Raw genomic sequence first — 21,596 nt, 5'->3', positions numbered from 1 at the left:
ATTTTCTTTTGCCAGTCATCAGAGCTGAGCAGTATGAAGATATGGTACAGGCTTTTTTCAGGATTGGACAACAACCACTGTGGTTGCTTGTTTCCATTAGTCTTTGGAGAAAACTGTCTTTTCTGGCAAGGTTGAGGTGGTTTGGCTCTGGTAGGAGACGTAGTCATGGAGGTCAAAGAATACTGAGGGATGGATACCTCAGCAACCTCCACTCTGATAAAACTGTCCTCAGAGCTGGAACCCGAGCCTCTGGCAATCATCTCAGGTACCTGACATGGTTTCTGCCTCAGATGGGCATGAACTGCCTGATCCTCCAGTAAGGACCATAAGTTTTGTTCGGCAAATTTTGTAGTTATCTTGTCCTTCTTGTAGGTCCTCAGATTACCTGACTGGCTGGCAATCAGGTCAGTCACCTTGAAGGCTTCCTTCTTGAGATGAGCATGCATGTCCTCATCCTCCATGATAAACCAGAAGCTTTCCTCATCAACGTTTTCACAAGTCTGCTGCTCTAACTTGGATTTGGGATTCCTTTGAATTCCCAAATCTCTGGTAGTCATTGCAGCCACCTTGGAGGCTTTCTGCTTGAGATGAGCATGCATGGCATCATTTTTCATGACAGACCGAAAGCTGTCTCCATCAAAGTTTTTATAAGTCATCTGGTCTTGCTTGGACTTTAATGTCTTCTGTTTGCCCCCTTGTCTAGCAATACAAGCAGCCACCTTGTAGGCTTCTGCCTTGAGATGAGCCCACATGGTCTCATCCTCCACGATAGACAGGAAGCTGTTCTCATCAAGGTTTTCACAAGTCTGCTGGTCTACCTTGGACTTGCTCAACTCTTTGACAATCAGGTCAGCCACCTTGTCAGCTTCCACCTTGAGATGGGAACAAACGGCCTCATCCTCCATCATAGACCAGAATATGTCCTCAGGAAAGATTTCCAGAATCCTCTGGGCTCTGTTGTCTTTCCAGAAATAATGCAAGTTGTCTTGTGTCTCTTGATAAGCCATCACTAATGCTGACAGAAAGATTGCACTTAACAATAAATCTAGGATCTAATTGTGTTTAAGTGTTAGAATGTTGATCACACACCATGTGAGGTCACAATCAGAATGAGACGTAATGTTAGAATTGATGTTGTTCCAATTCTAAACACACGCAAACAGTTTGGTCCACACTAACATGCTTTTTAATAGAAAACAGTATGTGAGATGATTTATTATGTCTGAAACCTTACGTAACTGGATTAGTAGTATGTGGATTGTATACTATTTCCTGTGAACATTTGACACTGCATCATTATAAATATCCCACAATGCAATGCAGTGGTGACGATAATTTTTGATAACCATAACGATGCAGCGTACCACTGGAATTGCATTGCAGAAATGTATTCTTTCCTTGCACTGCAAAAAAACAAAAACAAACTGGGACACATTTGGAATGTTTAGTGTTAAAAGGACTACACACAATAGTTGGGATATGGTTGTTAGACATGGAAAATTGTAGGCTACTTTATTCCTTAGTCAATTCCTTACTACCTGAATTCCCAACAAATAGATAGAACCATGAATTACTCGTCACTTGTATCCCCTATCTGCTGTTGTGATATTATAGAGCAAACAAGATCATAAAGTGCAGCTGAGTGCAATTTGCCCTGTTGTTTGCAATCTGATTGCAATTATCTGTGGCAAAGTATAAATGTAGTATAAATGTTGCTTTTGCGCAAAAAACACATCAGGCGAAATGACAGAGAGAGAAACCTTTTGTTTTTAGACCACAAGCAACAGGTTGTGACCAATGAGGTGCAGAGGCATTCCTTAAAACCTCAGACAAGAACATTATGTGTAACTACGATTAATTGAATTTATGATTTAATATGCCAGTCTGGCAGTGCTGTTGGTGCACTTCAGGTATCACCAACTCTCTGAAGACACCAATAATGTCAATGTAACCGTGTGACTTGACATGAGGCTAATTTGCATAGAAAGGGGCCACATTTACCCAATTTAAATAGGTGCAAAAAGTTCAAAGATGCAATTTGCTTGGCAGAGCACTTAAAGGTGCATTTCACCATTTGCGGGTTCTTTGAGAATTACACTTTTTTCTTATGTCCTGTATCTGCAAGTTTAGTGGCTGCAAAAGCCGCACAATCTCAATAAATTTTCTTGTATGTCAGTGTGACTCTGCTTATGTCACATTACCAGTTAAACACACTTAAACAGAGAAGCTAAAGATGTTCTGGGTGTGACTGGCCTTGAGGTTACAGTGTCACCACCACAAGCCAAACCCACTTCCTTATTATGAGGAACTGTGTCAGACAAGTTTAATAAATTTACCCTCAATTATTAAATTTTTTTCTATTTACAGATGCTGCAGAATACCAATTCTTAATAGTATTTCAATCATACTGGAATGAAAGCAGAAATGACAGAAGCTGAAACACCACCAGAGTTAGTTAGGAAATTAACTAAATTCTAAAAATTTTGGTGACCTGACCCTTTAAACAGGGATAGCGGGTTTAAAACCTTTAGAAGGAGTTTCTCCCTTTCAGATACAACATTACACTCATCCATTCACTCACCTACATGACTGATTTGACTCATTTTCACACGCATTGTCTTTGTAAATAGGTCAATAAATTATTTTAACTACACCTGAACCACATGAGTATTTATCTGCAGCTCTACACACGCAACATTTTTTACTCACACACACACACACACACACACACACACACAGCCGCTCAGGCAGTGCACTCAGGGTAGTTAACCTGTGGTGTTTGGATCAGTGTGTGAGCAAAGTACTTTCCATGGTTTTATTTTGCTTGTGAGTAATAGCAGGCTCATTATGAAAAGCCAGAGGAAGTTCACTTCTGGATTCATAAAGGCACTTCACCACTCTGCACGCCGTCCAAAAAAACGTCTCAAAGACTCAAACACTAATTCAAAACGTGGATGAAATATGGCCTCACACACACCACACACGCACACACACACACACACACACACACACACACACACTATAGTATGCATAAACACACTCACAAAGACCTTACACAAACCATATCTAATTAACACTCTGAAACAAATCTGAGTAGTTTGGTGGGTAAAACCAAGAAGATGGTCGTTTACGGCATCCATGTTGTTTTAAGAGGCTGCGTGTGTGCTGTCGTTTGTGTGTGTGTGTACGTGTGTGGGGTGGTGTGTATGTCGATGGGAGTCTGATAGAAAAGTCCTGGTGACTTGGGCCATGCATCAAAGGGCTGCAGAGAAGCCGCACGGCATCTGGGAGCAATAACGTTGCCTCTAACCCTTCATTACCACAAAGACTGGGCCCTGGGTGGCAGCCAACGGCAATTTTCACAACCCTCCTCCTCACCTCCCTCCGTTTTTCTTTCCCTCCATTCTTCTACCATTCCCCTATTGAGTCCTGGCTTTGAAAAAAAAAAGAAAAAATTGAACACAGAGCATTTCTGTAAATCTTACACGACGGGGATGGGGGAAGACATAAAAGGGATGGGACTTGGAGCACTTGTGGAAAAGCTTGTTTAGCCTCTACATACAATCCAACACTAGACTAGTACTGTCAAATTATTTCATAAAGAGCCGTTTGTGTGTGTAAACTTAAAAATAAAGACAAATATTGCTGAGGGATAGTAAAAAAATTCCACTAGCGCATGCAAAATCAGTGTTTGGTCTTTGAGTAGTATGTCTTTGAAGTAACTTTATCTGGCTTAATGCTGTTTGGACTTTATTTAAAGTAAGGCCACATGTTGCCAACATTTAAATCAGGAACAGCAAACAATTTGGCCGAGAGGATTATGATTGAGAGCAGCTAGATCGGAGCTATTCTGGGACAATGTGTAAAAACACACAGCTGTTGATGACTCATCGAAGTTGTGCAATAATGCTCATAACAAATCACCTATGGCAGCGGGCCAGTGTCCGCACTCTAATACTTAATTTATCAGAGGAAGTGCTACTTGATAACATAAAGGTTTTTCTCGCTCGTCTGTCAGCTTCAGACAAATGTTTCAGGGGTACAAATCTAATCTGAAATGACCAGTTCCTCAGGGATAAAAACATAAATTCTCACATTTTCTTATTAAGAGAAATTTATATTGACATGTTTTGCTTGGCTGGTGGAACATGCTCCTTCTTTTGTGTTTAGTCTCAGCTGACTCTGCAGATTCTAGAGAAGTGACAGACTTTGTGCTCTGCTTAGCTCTTCCTGTGGGAATGAGCACAAACACAAATAAACGTCTTCGCGGAGAAAGGAAACGTGGAGTCCACATGACAATGACACATTCAGTAAGTGCTCCGGTTTTAAACACAGGCTTGCAGGTCAGTGATACCTTCCTGTTTAGCAGCTAATTGCCAAGCAGTTAATTATCTGCTGTGCGTTTAGTTGTGCAGAAGGTCAGTGTAACAACCCAGGGGCTGGCCGGGACATGTGATCAATCACTGCTGACCACCAAAGAGTAAAAGGAAGAGGGAGGGGGGCTCCGCAGCCCACTAACTACATAAACACGTGAAAATCCCCACACCTCCAGCAACTGCTGTCGGATAGCTCTGCTCAACCTGTGTTTGTACATATTTAGCACAGAGCTCTTACCTCCAGCAATGAAATACTCCAAAGGTCCCCCATAAAGAGTCACGTCAACTCACAATTGGGGATTTACTTCAGTACAAAATTGGCATTTTTACTCTACAACATTTACCTGAAAGCTTCAGTGACTAGTTTCTTTACTAATTAGATTATCTAAGATTAGTTTAGATTAGATAGCTAAGATTGTTTCCACACAAAACATGAAGATTGACAAAGAGATTATGAGAAACATTTTTTTTTAAATTTTTATAGCCCTTTATTATAATTATTTTATGGTTCTAGCTTCTCAAAGTATTAGTCACATATTGTGATGGTCTCACTATTTCATAGAGAAAATAATCAGAAGACTTATCCATAATGAAAAAATAACATGGTTAATGATCAAAATAAGTTCCACCTCAACCAACTAAAATACTGCTTTTACACAAATGCATGAGTAATAATAATCTAATGATTAATGCCCCCTCTTAGTCCATTAGGAGACTAATTTAGTTTAGTTTTTTTATAAGTCTGGGATCAACCTAAGATTTAATGTGATGCTTTTGCGTGAGTCTTTGTGTTAGACAGTCCTACTTAATAAATAGTCAATTATAGTCACATGGAACATTTTCTTGCACAATGGGTACTTTTAGTTCCAATACTTAAAGTACATTTTCCTAATTACACACTTTTACTTCAGTAAAACTTTCAATGCAGGACTTTTAATTGCATTTTTAGACTGTGGTTTTAGTACTTTCTCTTTGAGGATCTGAATACTTCCATCCACTGTTGATATAAACGTGTGAGCATGTGAAATGACAAATAATGCCTGTAAAAAGACTCTTGCATGTGAAATAAGTATTATAAGATGTAATGACTGGTGCAATGATAGAAAAAAAGAAGTACCTAGGAACTGAACCGTTTCCATCTGAGGTAAACGTGACGTCAGAATACATTGAGGTAAAACGTTCACATATGTAAACCAACATGAAGTCATTTCATGTGCAACTTTAAGGCAACTGTGAATGCATATTATATAGAGTCCTTATGTATTAGTGGCATTCCTGAAATAGATGTTAAATTAGAGGAAAACACAGGAAGGTGTTAATCCCTCACTCTAACCCCGTTTTACTAACACATCACAGTCCTTTCATCATCTAATACAGTAATACCTAAATTAACTGCTAGAATACTTTTTATAGTAAAATAAACTGCCCGAATATAAAATTTGCACGTCTAAATCAAACTTGTTCTACAAACACGGAGGGTGTGTTTTGAGGGTGTTATATTTTATGACATGATTGTGCCAACGGTGGGCAGTTCCAAGGGTGGAGTTGTTGTTTTTTTAACTTTACACATTTACAGTAAATCTAGTCTTGTAAAACTTGATATTTATGCACATTATAAAAAACTCACTTATGTCAAGGCTAAAAGATTAAACTGTATCTCAAGTCAGTCATCAAAGCAAAAAATAATATACACAATCAACATGAGAATATATTCTTTAAGACTTAAAAAAAAAAAAAGTTCATGCCATGTGTTATTAAAAACATGCAGTAATCTTTAAATGTCTGTCAATCCTTCTTCAAAGAAAGCAGGAAGTCTGCTCAGTCTCACATACACACGACAAAATTACAAACTACACACACACACACACACACACACACACACTGGGTGTGTATTCAACATGCCAAGAGACATTAAATGCACAAGTGTGGTTTCTTTTATCTGTCCCATGTCTGTTTAAATCTAATCCCAGGCTTTGTTTCTCTAATGATTTTTGTATTGACATTATGCTCCGGACATGCGAGGCATAATCAGGGAGAAAAATGATAATTTACACAAAGACAAACATACACTGCTCATTTATCTCATCAGTCAGCCAGGATAAACTCTGAATTATCCACAAACCGCCCTGGGTACCTCCCCGGCTCACTCTGACACGCTGTGGTCGTCACTCATGTCCTGTTTCTCTTTTGCAACCCACTTTTCTAATGTTTTCTTTTACAGTGAGACTCTGCAATTTATTCATTACTGGTTTCGGTGCCATTGTTACCATTTTTTTCCATCATTTAGTCCATTCTCTTCTACTTGTTTTCATTAACTTCAGTAGATGCCATATGTTTAACTGTCACTCTGTGTCTTCTGTCCCTGAGCCTGATAGTCTTTACATTTAACAGATGGAGGAGCCGACATGAGCATTCCTGTTTATCTTCATTAGAGTTTTATCACCAGTGTGTGTATGACACAGCTGACTGTGTCTCTATTTCAATAATTCAAACTTGATAAGAAGCCACTCACACATGTGGGATACTTAACTTGAGTATTTCCTCTTACTTTATACTCCTATAGTATTTACAACATTTCAGATGTCTATAAGTTGTTAGCAGATCCACCAAAGAGACATTTCACTTTTATCAGAAACTTTCAGATACTTTAATTACATATTGAGTGTATAATTGCTACATATTATATCTCTGAGTGATTTATTGAGATCATTTATATGATTAAATTTGTAATTTACAGTGGTGGAATGAATGAAAGTACATTTACTTAGTAAGTACTGTACTTGAGTACAATTTTGAGGTAGTTGTGCTTTACTTGAGTATTTCCATTTTATGTAACTAAAAAATTTAGCTGACAGCTTTAGTTACTTTTCAGGTCGAGATTAACATGAAAAACATGATCAATTTTAAAATAATTAGACTTTATTTTAAATTAACCCTCATGGCAGTATATTAAGTAGTTCAAAATTAGCCCTACCTTGAGAAAATTAAAACACTGCTTACATAAATGCATCAATGATAATAATCCAATAATATATTTGGAATATATTGAACAATCTGAGTGGGTTCATTCTGCATAACAAGTATTTTTACTTTTGATACTTTAAGTACTTTTAGATGCTGATACTTTTGTACTTTTAATTATTTACTACTTAGTAGATTTTGAATGCAGGACTTTTACTTCTAGTTGAGCAATTTCACAGTGTAGTATTAGTACTTTTACTTGAGTAAGGGATCTGAATTCTTCTTCCACTAATGGGCCATTTATGAGAAAATAAACTTGGATATACTCAGAGATTAAAGATTTAAATTTATGAGGAAAAAACTTAAATAGTCTGAGATTATAAAGTCACACATTTGACAGAAAAAAAACAAAATTATCCAAACTTGTGAAGTAATGCAGTTCCTTGACAAAAAGGCACTGTTTTTTCTTCTTCCTCCCGTTTTTTTCGTAGATTTGCCACTTAAATCTCAGAGAATATCATTGGTTTTGTCTTTTGAAATGTCTTTGACTTTTTTTTTTTTCATAAATGTGTGATTTTTTCCCCTCATAAATTTACCACTTAAGTCTCAGAAATGATGCCTTTTTTTCATGTAAATGTATGACTTTAATCTTGAAAATTATGAGATTTCTCTCTGAATATTACCCCCCTCCCCCGGTCTGTATTTTATATTTATTAATTTTATTCAACAATTGCCTTAATAAACCATACAATTTTCTGATAATACCCTCCTGTAAATTTACTCAAGTAGAATTTTGAATGCAAGACTTTTACTAGAGTAATTCCAAATGTATTCATTGTCACTTAATGTCATCATAATATCTCTCCCAACTTTACCCTTTAACTACACCACTATCTCTTTAGACAATTATCTAAAATATGTTGCACAGTTTCTGCAATTTTTCTTTTCAACAAAGAAATAATGATGACCCGACATTTCAGGGGAGCAAGAAAAATAAAACCAAGTTATTATGTGGTTGACATGCATATTATTCAACAAGAAAAATGGCAGTTGGATATCTCCAGTTTGAAAACTATCCGTGATGTTTCCCTGTGAGTCGGCTGATGGACGACACTCTCTTAAAATATGGGGGATCACATTCTGGGACTGCCTCTATGGGTTTGGCTGCTGCGTGTTATACACAAATCTACAGCGCGGCCTTCACAGGCTTAGCCTCGCCGCACCGATGCAAACACTCGAAAGATACAATTACAGCCACATAAACTGACGGAGTCGCTCACTTCATGCAAAATCAAAATACAAAGACGGGAAAAACAAAGTCAGAAACTCCATGACAAGGCAGAACAACACGGAATAACAGATTACACTCGGGGTGTGTATGTGTGTGTGTGTGTGTGTGTGTGTTTGTGTGTGTGTGTGTGTGTGTGTGTGTGTGTGTGTGCATACTTTCTCAATATTTCTGGCTTTCCTGACTAAGAGTTTGAAAAAGAAGCTGCCTGCCTGGTCATCCAAACAGTGGAAACAATGTTGGTGCGACCGCAGCGCTCCCCCCACCCACCCATTAACATTCACTCCTTCCAATCCCCCAACTGAACTGCAACAATTATGAGGATTGATTCTAGTTTCTGGCTTGTTTCTCCGCTACATTTTTACATTATATTGGTCGAAGCTTCCCTGCTCGCCGGGCAACATTTCGCCTCCTTTTCGCCCCACATTTTTAAGTTGCTTCCTTCTTTCATCTCCATTTTCCTCACTTTCCCTCCACATCCCTCCATCCCTGCCAGTACTGCTGACTCGTCTCTCCTGGGATTGTGCCTGCTTTGATTTGGAGCTCAGAAACCATAGCTAAAACAAACACACGGCCTTGGCCACCTCTGCACGCACACACACACCTGGGAACGCTAACATTGATTACTCCTGTCTGCCAGAAAGAAACCTAAATGTGAGTATGTGTGGGTGTGTGAAACAAAAAAGGTGAAAGAGGCAAACTTTGACTACTTGTGTCTCAACTTTGAATCACACAGACTTTTCCTTCTCGTCTACACACACACAACCTCTTTCGCTCTGGTTCTGATTTACCAGTAGTATGTCACCCTTCACTAGCACCCCCCCTTTCTGTGTGTGTGTGTGTGTGTGCGTGTGTGTGTGTGTGTGTGTGTGTGTTGGGAAGGCTGCAGAGCTGCATAAAGGGCTCTTTATTCGAGTCGGACAGGGAGAGGAAATCAGCTTTAGAAGTAAAAACAGAGGGAGCAAGAGAGAGATGGAGACCACAGGGCTGCACATCTGGAGTTATTACAAGGCTTCCTCCTGCTTGCCAAGAAAACGCCGACATTCCTGCCCTCGCTACAAAGACCATGGAGCCTCTGCTCTCACTCCTACACACACATCCATCACTCAGAAACCACATATACACTCACATGTACCATAAGTAGATACATGCACATACACTAGATAGAAGGGACGAACATGCAGACGCTTTAAGAAACACATTTATGCCTCCACGTGAGCGCACAGACGCAGACGTCCTCCCATCTACCCACATATGCTTCCACTGAAAAAAAGTTCCCTCCCTCCCGAAGCCAATCCTTCACTCGCTTTTCCAAACTTTACAACACACACGCCAAATGAATGCGTCTCACTTCCTGTTCACCTTTGACCTTCCACTTTCTCCCCAAAAGCCAGAGAAGAAAGAAAGAAATAAAGAAAGAGAGGGGAGGAAAAAAAGCCAGACAGAGGGAGGGGAAAGAGGAAGAAGAGAGGAGAGGAAAAATGGGGGGCCGGCGAGCTCCTCCTCCTCCTTCTCTCTCCATATCTCCTCTCTCTCTCTCCTTCCTTTTTCTCCTTCTGTCTCTCGAAGGGGAAACTTGATGGCCAGTCTTTTGCCACGTCGAGACTCCAGTCGGTCCACCTTGCTCGCCCCCGGATCGGCTTTTTTGGCTCCAGGAAAGCTTCGGTAAACAAATTCAAACCACTTAGAAATCGCATTCTGAGCTGATTTTGCCTCTGTGTTGATTGAAAGGACATCGGGAGATGAATTGGGGCTTACGATTCAAGAAGGAGGCAAAACAAATATCAGCCAAGAAGAAGAGGCATCGCTGAAGACAGCAAGATGTTAAGAAGACAGCAGAGATTGTCAAGTCGCAGGTATTCCCTCCCGAAAGGAGAATTTTCTTTCTTTACGGCATGTGTCAAGGAGACGAAACGTTACGTGTTCCCGGTGTTTTAGTGGGAGGTGTTGGGTCATCTCAGCTGACCACAACTATTCACTCCTAACTTTCAAACTATGAGCGATTGGCGACCAAAGAGCTGACTTTTTGGGGGTTCTATCTTTTACATACAGTTTTTTTTGTTGTTTAACATCTTGGTAAAAATCCTGTTTTTTATTTATTCAGTCTCTGACCTGGGGGTCAACAGGGACAAACCAAGTTTTTAGGTTGTGCAAATTTGGGTTAATTGGTTATGACCCCTTTGTGTGGGTTTATATATATTTATGCTATTTTTTCTTAATCTCTGTGTGCTGTATGGTTTAATCATAAACCAAGAAATCTGTGTAGTCTTGCATTTTTTACCAACTAGATAGTTCCCAGATTAAAGAAAAATTATCAAGGATTTAACCAATAATCTCCAGTTGATTCAATGAGTTTATAACACTTTAACATCTCTTTTGGTTGTTAAGTAAAAACTTCTGCATCTGGTGTTTCTCCTCCAGACCTCCGTCTGGAATGCTGCTTCTCCCAGCGGGAAACAGGAGGGAATGTCGTTGAATCTGCCAATCAGTGGCTATCACCTCTGTCTAACCTCTCCTCCTCTTCCTCCTCCTCCTTCACCTCCCTGCCGGCCCCTTCATCCATCCCTCACATGCTGTTTCTCCTCCAGCCTGGTCAGCACTTTGCAGCAGTCGCACTATGAGAGCAGAAGGAGCCGGGCTCAAGAGTCAGATGCAGGAAATCGCAGTGAGTAGCACAGTTTGGATTGTGTGAATGAATCATGACGGCATCTTATCTGCGTGTGCATGAGTAAAACCTTCTCCACAGCATCCTCCAGTCGCCCAGCCCGCCTGCCCAGTGTTCAGACTACCTGTTCAGGAAGTAGTGGTTGTACAGTAGTCTGCACATTGGTTAGGCTGGCCGGGGAAGCACGGGATGACTCGCAGCATCCAAAAGAGGGACAAGAGAGAAACCGAGAGGGCATCCAGCAGGCACAAGCACATTAGGCTGTGGGAACATGCGGCACCACCCCTTGTCCATCTGGACAAGCCTGGGCAAGAGCCTAAATAAAGCACCCAAAGGCTCCACCACAGAGGCCTGGCTGTAGCCTATACTGGATTTATGAGTGACGGATACATAAGTGCCGCCTTTTTTACAAAAACATAACGTTTATTTTGCTGTATTTTGTATTGTTTGATTCCTCATTGAAGAGTGAAATCTGATGAAGATAAAAGTGTAAAAATACTAGCTGAAATAAAGATGCTTGGATATCTACTCAACGTTGTTTCTATCTTTCTTTTTTTGGTTGCAGAAATTAAAACAAAATAGAAGATCCTGTGTTGACCCACAGAATTACATTCACATAAATATAAGTGATGGTTGCATAGCATTCCCAATTTCTTGTTTATTTTTCCTACAAAACTGAGACCAAAAAAGGTTAAACCACAGCAGAAATGAACACTTACCCAAAAAGATAACTAAAACACACAGTGCACCCCCAGCATTGCACTGTGCTTTTGACCAAAATGTACAATTACGTCTCTGCCTTCACTGCACCAACTTTACCTCAAATGACCATGTAATGTGCAGAGAGGCAGGAAGCCACCAAACAAAAATGTTGAAAGAGAAGCCACTCTGTCATTGTCTGTTCGCCATTTTTACGAGTCTTTGTATAGCTCTCCCAAAAAAAGAGAGAAATCTGTTTGTGGGTTTAGTGTTTGTAGGTGACGTCATGTGAAACGCTACAAGTTTAGAGACCCCCTGCTTTGTTTTCCATTATGTTTTGTTTTCTGCCTCTTCACTGGGGCCGCAGTTTGTCTTCCAGCCCGCCTGTCTTTGATAAAGCGAACCCGCAGCGTACCATTTTGGACTCCCTCTCCCTATCATGTACACAAAAGCAAAGTAGAGGGCAGAAGCTTTCACACGGTGTCCCATCACAGAGCATCGTCTGCAGGAATGAAAACCACAAACCAACCTGTTTCCATTTAAAGCCCTGCCACCATGTCGCAGCCCCAGGAACACAAAAGTGCACACACACACACACACACACACACACACACGCACGCACGCACGCACACACACCGTATGGCAGACATGTTTCTGTTGAGTGTGTGGAGTGTAGCAACAGTCTGCTGTTTCCCCCCAGGATGTTTACAGCTGGGATCACCAGGCGAGTCTGGCTTTCTGGCAGTTTTACAGCAGGAGTAGGGAAACCCGGACACACACACATACACATAAAGAGCCAAACGGGACACCCAAAGAAAATACAGCCCTTGTGAGGACACTTAAATAACATCTACAATTCATTCATCTGTGTGTGTCTATGTTATGTGATGAATGAAAATGTCTATGTGTAGATGAATGAATTTCATTAGAAGACTAGATTAAGATCACATATGCTGCAGTCTAAAAAATCACAGTCGCGTGGGTCATTTTTTACGGGCATTTTTGTTTTCTTTTCACCCATTTTTTTCTCCATTCACATCTCCCTCCCTCTCTCTATTTCCCTCTCTGCTTTGGGAAGCTTTAAGCTACAGAGCAGCCTGATTCAAAGAATTGGCATGTCCTGTGGTAATACAGACCAGAAGGTTTATAGGCACACACACACACACATTTACACACACATATGCACTCTAACCAAAACATCCTGGCACCACAAGTTGGGTTGAAAGTTATTATTAGTGTCTGGGGGTGGTGTGTGTGCATGTGTGTTTCTGTGACAGTGTGTGTGTGTGTGTGTGTGTGTGTGTGTGTGTGTGTGTGTGTGTGTGTGTGTGTGTGTGTGTGTGTGTGTGTGTATGTGTGTGTGTGTGTGTGTGTGTGTGTGTGTGTGTGTGTGTGTGTTACCGGGCTGCGGCAAGGGTTTTCCCCATGACGAGAGGCAGTCAATAAAACGCTGCCGCACTGTTTTGCGAGTTGGTGTAAAGAAATGAATGTGTCTGTATTTTAATGCAAAAACTGCACGATGCACAAAAGCACTTTTCTCTCTGCAGGCAGTGAAAGTTTTTTTTTCGCCTCTGCAAAATGTTTTCAGTTTATTTGTTTATGTGTTTGTCAGCAGGATTACGGGAAACTGGTTTTCATGAAACTTGATGGAAGGATGTAGCATTGGTCAAAGAAGAAGTTGTTAAATTACGGATTTGAATCAAGGGGCGGATACACAAATTATTTTTCACTTTTGTTAACATTGCAAGATAGGTTATGGCCCTGGCGGAGGTCTCTGCTCTCCGAGTGCCCTTATAGTTTTTTTAAATCTAAATCTAAAACAGTGTCCAACTTTTTATCAACTGTGTGTATTTTGGAAAATATCCATCCAGGTGCACATGTGAGTATAAGCCCTCATGAGTACACTAACCTAACCTAGTGTGTGTGTGTGTGTGTGTGTGTGTGTCTGTGTCTGTGTGTGTGTGTGTGTGTGTGTGTGTGTGTGTGTGCACTTAAGTGACTGAACTATTTAAAAATGTTCAGCCTGGATAGAAAACAAAATGGAAAGTTTCTTTTTTTTAAAATCACTTGCAGTGCCCTTCAGCCTCAGTGCTGAGCTTTAACACCAGCACCATGTGTTGGTTTTGGGTCTCCCTGCACCCTCGCCATTCCATGTTCAAATAAATATACAGTACAAGAAGCGAGGGAATGACAGATGGAGGGTGGGGACAAGGGGGGAGAAGGAGAGGGTGACGGGGAAAGAGTGAGACGGATGATCGGAGGGTGAGGATGAAGAAGAGTTTCCTCTGGTTCGGGGATAAACCTTTGAGGATGTGTAAGGGAGAGAGGGGAAATGAGGGGAGGAAAAAAAGGTATATTGCAAAACATCCCCCCCAGCCCTTCTTCTCTTTCTCCTCCCCCCCCTTTACCCCATCTCTCCTCCCCACTTTCTCTCCGTTCACATGGTCCTTGTTACTCCTCCTGCTAACCAGCTAACAAGAGACACTCCTGCCTCCTCCCCTACAATCCAGTCCCTCTCTGACTCTGTGCCCCTTCTTTGAAATGAAGTAAGTTTATTAGAAGCAGCTTGTGTGTGTGTGTGTGTGTGTGTGTGTGTGTGTGTGTGTGTGTGTGTGTGTAATTGGGAACAGGGCAGGGCAGGGGGCTTTGGTATGCACATGTGTGTGCCAGCTTCGGTGTCTGACATGCTGGGGGGTCCTGACTCTTTGTAAAGGGCCTTGTCAATGCTACACACACACACACACACACACACACACACACATACACACACCCTTATGTCAGCGAGCGGAGTGGCTGTGGCTAAGGCCTGGAGACAGCGAGACTGTGGCTAGCTCCTAATAGTTCTGCAAAGCATCATGGGACACTGCTCTGACCAGTCGACCCAGTAACAAAGCACGCCGGGTCAAATCCTCGCAGTGTGCAGAGGACCAGCAGTCATTTCTGCCAGTGGGATGAGCTGGAATGAATGTTTGGACCAGAAAGTGGAAAAGAAATTCTTGTGGAGAATAAACACTCAGATCCAACTGAAATAATTATCCCGGTAATTTTTTGGAAAATATTATATGGCATTTCAGTATGATAATTCGGCTATTGAAAACAGTGGCAGAATGTAACTAAGTACATTTACTCAAGTACTGTACTTAAGTACATTTTGGAGTATTTCAATTTTATGTCACTTTATACTTGTACTTCACAACATTTTGAGGCAAATATTGCACTTTTTATTCCACTACATTTAGATACCAGCTTTAGTTACTTTTCAGGTAGAGATTTAACATAAAAAACATGATCAATTTAAAGTGATAAGACTTTTTTAATATAAGACTTCACTTCACAGTGATAAACCGCTGGCCTGATTTTATTGACATTAGCAACATCTCAGCATTGTTTACCCAGAAAAAACTGCTAATTTTAGGTTCACTGGGAGTCATCTTTCGATTGAAGTGCTCCAAACAGTTAAAAAACTGAATGAGTAAACCAGGAACAGAACCTGTTCCATGTTAATGGAAAAGGGTACCAGTGTTGGTTTACCACATAATAAATAATGCTATATTATAATAGAGCTCAGTCTTTCTTTACTGACCACATGAAATAAAGAAACAAAACATTGATTTTGAGGTAAGCCTTCCAATGGTGACATCACGCAAAAAAAACCCCAAAAACATTATGATGCAAAAACACCCCAAAAAGTATTTTTAAAAACATTTAATTATAATGAAAGAGTACTTTCTGACAGTAATCTGTTCCCTCCATTCTTTTTTTATGACGAAGAGTGTTTTTTGCCAAGCCCTCCTGTTGTGCAACAACCTAATTAGTGTGCTGTCATATTATTGAACCATTTTTTTTGCTACTTCTTTGGACAACAATACAAAACGGATAAACAAATACCAGTGTGTCAGTTTGACTGGCAGCTCAGATTCAAAGCATCGTGCCTGCAGCTCTGAGCACAAACAGGAATATAATCATAAAAACTGCAAAAGTGTGCAAGTACAGAAATGTGTGAACATTGTCTCACCTCGTCGTCCTTATACCAGGACAGGGATTCGGCGGTGAGGACAAACCAGTACTCCTTGGCTCCGCCCTTCATGATGCCGATGTTGTTGATGGTCAGCCAGCCCTTCCTGATCACCTGAGAGACACACAGACAAACACAGAAAAGAGAATTTGATTATAAATAACCTACAGCAAGCGCTTTTTAAAACACTTTTCTCACTAACTTTTCACCATATTTGTCAGCCTGTGTATGTAACACATATCTACACTATGTGGCAGCACAGTAAAATGTAATGTAAGCGACTGCCACAAACAACAGCAGGGTGACGCTCACCTACGTGACTAAACACATTGCTCACACTCTTTTCTCTCTTGTGTTTCATTCTCTCCACCAAACAGAAACTACAGACACATACAGTACATGGTGTGCATGTTATTTACCTTGAACCGATCATTAACTCCTCTCTCCGGCTGAATGAGAATGTGGAGAGAACGTTACAAAGCGACGCCAACGCAGTTAGTAAAGGCCAAATACACAAGGTTGGTCAGGTACCAGCACATGATATCTGGCTGCTGGGACGGCAGCAAAAGGGACAGCAAGCAGGGTGGATTGGCAAGGGATGTAAGGAGGCTACAATAAGAACGGCCCATGTCAACTATTTTCTTTGAGACCATGCAGTGAAATGCAGGAGCCGGACTGTTTATTCTGTATGTGCTTTTAGAAGAGAAGCAGCGGAGTGATTTAACTTTGGAGAGACGAACTGACTAAGATTTAATTTAAATGTTCTTAGGATATTCTCTCTATCTACCATATAGTACCTCTTTTTCAAAACTTTCGGTATATACAGTTTTTAACCCTCCTGTTAAATTGCGAGTCAAATTGACCCATTTTAAAGTTTAAAAATGTAAAAAAAAAGTTAAAAGTATTTTTTCATAAAAATAAAAGAATAAAAATGTTAAAAAAAATAATAATTTTAGATCCACGTCATGTAAAACCATTGTATTTTACATGTAGGTCTTTCCAATGTACATAAATAAAAGTTATAATATGCATTTTCAATGAAAAATGAGTGAATTATACTTATTGAACCATGATCTGTGAGAGGTAAAGAACACCATTGCACTAAATATTGATTGAAATGGTTAGTAATGTAGTTAATGATGAAATATAAACAAAGTTTATTGGGATTTTTTAGTTTCGGACCCTTTTGGATAATTAAACCTGTCAAATTGACCCACAAACACTATTGCTGTTCCTGAGAAATTAAGATAACAGGAGGGTTAACACAACACTGCATCCTTACAACTCACTTTTAGTTAGAAAATTTTAATGATACAAGCCTGCACACTGGCTCCAAATCATGAATTTATTTGACAACAGGCATGTGCAGGCTTCTTTTCACCGACAGCCCAAAATAACAAAATCTGTCTCAGACAGCTCAACAATCTGGAAAACATACAACATTCTCTATCCTCAGACCACAGTCTTTACTTCAGGTAAAAACAGAAACAACTACTACTTGCAGCAAAAAAATCTGAAACTATCCCTTTAAGGGGTCCTAGTATTTTCAGTATAGAGGTCAGGACGGTGTTAAATCAGGAGAACAGAAGCTGTGGGCCAACTACATCCATCTGTAAACAGGAAGTGAAGATCACCACTTTGTTTATTAGGTGTCGCTGACCTTTGACCCTGATCTGGGTGGTTGTTATTACAACTGACAACTATGGAGGTGACATATGTCTCGCACACTGCAGGTCTTCATTCCCCCTGGACTTCTAAATCGAGTAGAGGCAGGGAATAAAATGAGAGGGATAGGAGGAGGAAGTCTAGTGACGTGTAAATAAAAATGCAACAGAAGAAAATCTCTTTGGTACGGAAGACGATTGGGGCCAGATAGGAGAAAAAAGCAATGAGAGGACGAATTTTTTTATCATGTTTGAGAAAAAAAGCCTAAATGATGAGAAAAAAAGTTGAAATATGATTTCAAGAATAAAGCTGAAATATCAAGAAGAAAGTCAACTTTTTAAGTTTGTTAAAGTTAGAAATATATTCACAGATTGGTTGTTCCTGTGGCAAATAGTAATCAAGGGAACATTGTTGTCAGAGAAACGGCACATCTATCTGAACAGTTACTGCAAGCTACAACCTGATTCTCATTAATGTCGTAAAATGAGCAATAACCACAATATTTAAGGGTGTAGTAGTACTAAAATCCCCTGACACATAAATTAGCTATTTTTGGTAATAGGCAGTGGCAGTTCTACACAGGGGCCTACAGGGGCCACTGCCCCTGTGAAGAGTCCTCGGCCCCTGCTGTGGCCCCTGTGTCAAATTAATCATAAAATGACCAATTTATAACAATGAATGATGAACAATTCTTACAACCTATTTTTTGTTCAAACAATATCTCATTGTACACAAAAGGAACCCAGAATGTGTAAATTGTATAATAGTTTAATTGTGCAATAAAAGCCTGTGTGTGTGTGTATATATATATATATAATGTATAAATATATGATGTATAAAAAATAATTCTCACTGTACTTCACTTTCAAAATAAAAAAAGTGATTGTGCACAAAAAGGAAAAATGTCATTGTCGTACAAAAATAATTGTTAATGTTGGTAAGTCTCATTGTTTCAATGAATGTATTTGTATCTCCCAAATACACTTAAATGACATGTTTAAATAAGGTAAAATAAAGGTTTTGAATGCTTAAATATAATCTTTGCCGTTTTTTAATGTGCCCCTCTGATTAAACACTGGCCTAGAACCGCCACTGGTAGCAGGTTACCACAACTATTGTTTTGGGAAAATCTGCGTTTATGTAATTTATGTGATTTTTTTAGATAAATACTAGACATACTAAGCAAAATCAGGTTGTAGCTTGCAGTCTGCTTTACCGAACTCTAAAAGTTCTTTATTCTCAGCATTTCAACTATTTTATCAAAGTGCATAATGAAAAAAAAATTTTCCTCCTCTCATTATTTTTTTCTCCTACCTGGCCCTGATCCTTTCCATACTTTGGGCTTCACTCTGTCTTTGAGTTGCAATCTTAAGAACAAGAGCGACTCTCTCTTTATGTAGTTCAAACAGCTGCTGGGGGAAGTCTCTTCACCAGCAAAGCCTTAGTGTTGAAGTCACAACAAGCATCTCCAAACCGAGACTTTTATCAAGACTGAAAGACTGTTGTGCAGGACAGCGTTTTACAGTGCATTCATCATCCTGTAGTGTTAGTTTGTGTATGAGCGCAAGTGTATGTGCTGAAAAAGAGGAAAGGGCAGCAGCCAAGCATCCCCCAACACAGCCACCTGCCCGTTTACCGGCAGTTAGTATGAAGCTCATTTCACACAGACACACACACACACACACACACACACACATTCATCAATCCATTATCCAGCTCACATAACAGACATACGTGTAAACACATATAGATACATGTATCCTGCAGAGCGTAAAAACATGAGCACAGACGCATGAAAAGCCTACCTGCAGACATGCACAAATTCACACGCTCAGGCTTCAAACACACACACACACACACACACACACACACACACACACACACACACACACACACACACACACACACACACGCTACTCACCATGATCTCATCCTGAAGCAGAAAAGCCACAGAGAGAAGGACAAAGAGGACGAGACACAGAAAAAAGAGAAATCACTCAGAGGAAATGAAAGGATAGACACCGAGGAAAAAACAAGAGCTGAAGAGAATAAGATTGAAGAATTAAGAATAAAAAAGTGGGAAACAGATAAGATTTACATGCTTTTAGAGAGTAAAAGAAGTGTGTATATATACCTTAAATGTGTAGGCATTGCTTTGTTATTTTGTCATATATATAGTAGGGGCATTCTGCTAATAAAATACAAGTGTCTACCATGTGACACATTAAAAAATATAAAAAAGGGATTCTTTATTTTGTTTGTGACCATTTTTCAAAACATTTGTGCAGTTTTCACATGAAATTCTGCACTCAATTAAATGAAAACAGTCACATGGATTGCATAATTGTCTGTTATTATGTGTATTTTGATGCAGCTCAGGACTCCAGCTGGAGATTTAACATTTCAAACCATTTTGTGTTATTGAAATGACAGGTTTTGAGGATTGTGTAACCTTGGCAGAGATATTTGAGTGCGCTCTATTTGATATTAATATCATGATTGTTGTTACTGAAGTCTGATATTTTGCAACAGACCTCAGCGATGTGCCGACATCACTGTGATTTTCAGCAAACGGACAAGTTGTTTCAGGATTCGACAACTGTTGTCCATTAGTGTGTAACATGTACAAGAGCTGTGCAGGCCTGTATTGTGTAATATATGGACTGTTGCCCAGGGTAAAAAGATACTGTATAGCTGTGCTACATTTAGCATGGCCAAAACAGAGAGCTGAGTGCTAACAGAATAAAGCCTCAGGGAAAGACTGTATGAAGTTCAGATGTCATGTTGCTGGCCAACAGACGAAACACACTGAAGGAGTTCAGTCTGGAATCGTGTTCCTGGCACTGTACGGTACTATAACCTGCAAAATGTAGTAACCTGTCAGAAAAGTGAGAGTCTTTGCTGGATGTGATGGTATGTTTAGAGTGATAAAAGTACCTGGTTGCCAGCTGCTTTCTTCTTGTTCATTTGGCTGATCCTCTGCTGAGCGCTGCACAACAAAACACATCAGTATAAACCGGATTTTGGCCTTAAACTGCACATGAATTTATAAATCTCTAAGCACTAAAACACCACACTGATCGTAGATCTTCATACTATGACAGCATTTTAGGGCCATTATAGGGGGGAAAAATCTAAATTATAGAGCCAAGTGTGGGTGGTAATATTCTGAGAATTAACCCTGAATTTCTGAGTTTATTCTCAGAATAAGAACTCTGAAATTCTGAATTTTGGAGTTTGTCTATCAAGGGACCACATTGTTTCACTTTACCGGCTGGATCGACCTGATTGCATGCCTGCAAAGGATGATCTCATCAAATTATATTCCACAATCGGAATCAGCAACAAGGAAAAACTTGTGATTTTAGCCCAGAATCAACATATTATCATAAACATCTGGAGTTTGAAGATATATTGCTATGATCCAGGCCTGTTCACAAGAAAACACCGTACTGATTTGGAGGAGGTGATAACTTTTATGCATCAGGAACTACAGTGCATGGACAGATGCAAGGATTTTTTTCTTGTAAATTTAACACTTAAGTCCATAAGAATTATTTTTTTCTTGTGAATTTCTGACTATAATTTGTATTTTAACCTACAATGGCCCTAATACACCGTTGTGTCAAAAAAAGAAAAGTAACTCACTTGGCAAATCCAATGAAGTCCTCATGGTTGGTGTTCATGTAGGACAACTCAATGTCTATCAACAGCAGCACCTGGACAGAGAGAGGGACGTTATCAGTGAATGCACATTCATTGGTAATTTTTAGAGATCCAACTCATGAAATTCATAATTTTCAGTTTTCAGAAGTTTTGGTTTTAGCTTCACTTTGTGTGCTAAACTTGTGTGCTTTCATATAAAAATATAACTACTAAAATGAATTAGACAAAGGCAAAGCCTTAACTTTATTTTGTTTGTACAAT

The 21,596-nt window shown here is 39.7% G+C and overlaps 1 protein-coding gene across 7 annotated transcripts in view; it reads right to left on the bottom strand.

Moving 5' to 3' along the window:
- dnm1a (dynamin 1a) overlaps positions 1 to 21,596 on the bottom strand; it is a 65,391-nt gene that overhangs the window by 13,219 nt on the left and 30,576 nt on the right. For 6 of the 7 annotated variants that reach the window (XM_059357543.1, XM_059357540.1, XM_059357546.1 and 3 more), the window contains exons 12-15: positions 21,318 to 21,388; positions 20,607 to 20,658; positions 19,591 to 19,602; positions 16,005 to 16,118 (exon numbers count right to left, since the gene is read on the bottom strand). In XM_059357543.1, the coding sequence (XP_059213526.1) occupies positions 16,005 to 16,118; positions 19,591 to 19,602; positions 20,607 to 20,658; positions 21,318 to 21,388 (249 nt within the window). Of the gene's footprint in view, positions 1 to 16,004; positions 16,119 to 16,423; positions 16,454 to 19,590; positions 19,603 to 20,606; positions 20,659 to 21,317; positions 21,389 to 21,596 lie in introns of all 7 variants that reach the window. The other variant, XM_059357545.1, reaches the window with a different exon arrangement.

This window comes from Centropristis striata, chromosome 19 (genome assembly GCF_030273125.1).
Source record: "Centropristis striata isolate RG_2023a ecotype Rhode Island chromosome 19, C.striata_1.0, whole genome shotgun sequence".
In the NCBI taxonomy this organism is placed as follows: Eukaryota; Metazoa; Chordata; class Actinopteri; order Perciformes; family Serranidae; genus Centropristis; species Centropristis striata.
The sequence above is the reverse complement of the archived record's forward strand: the minus strand, read 5'-3'. Positions and strand labels throughout refer to the sequence as shown.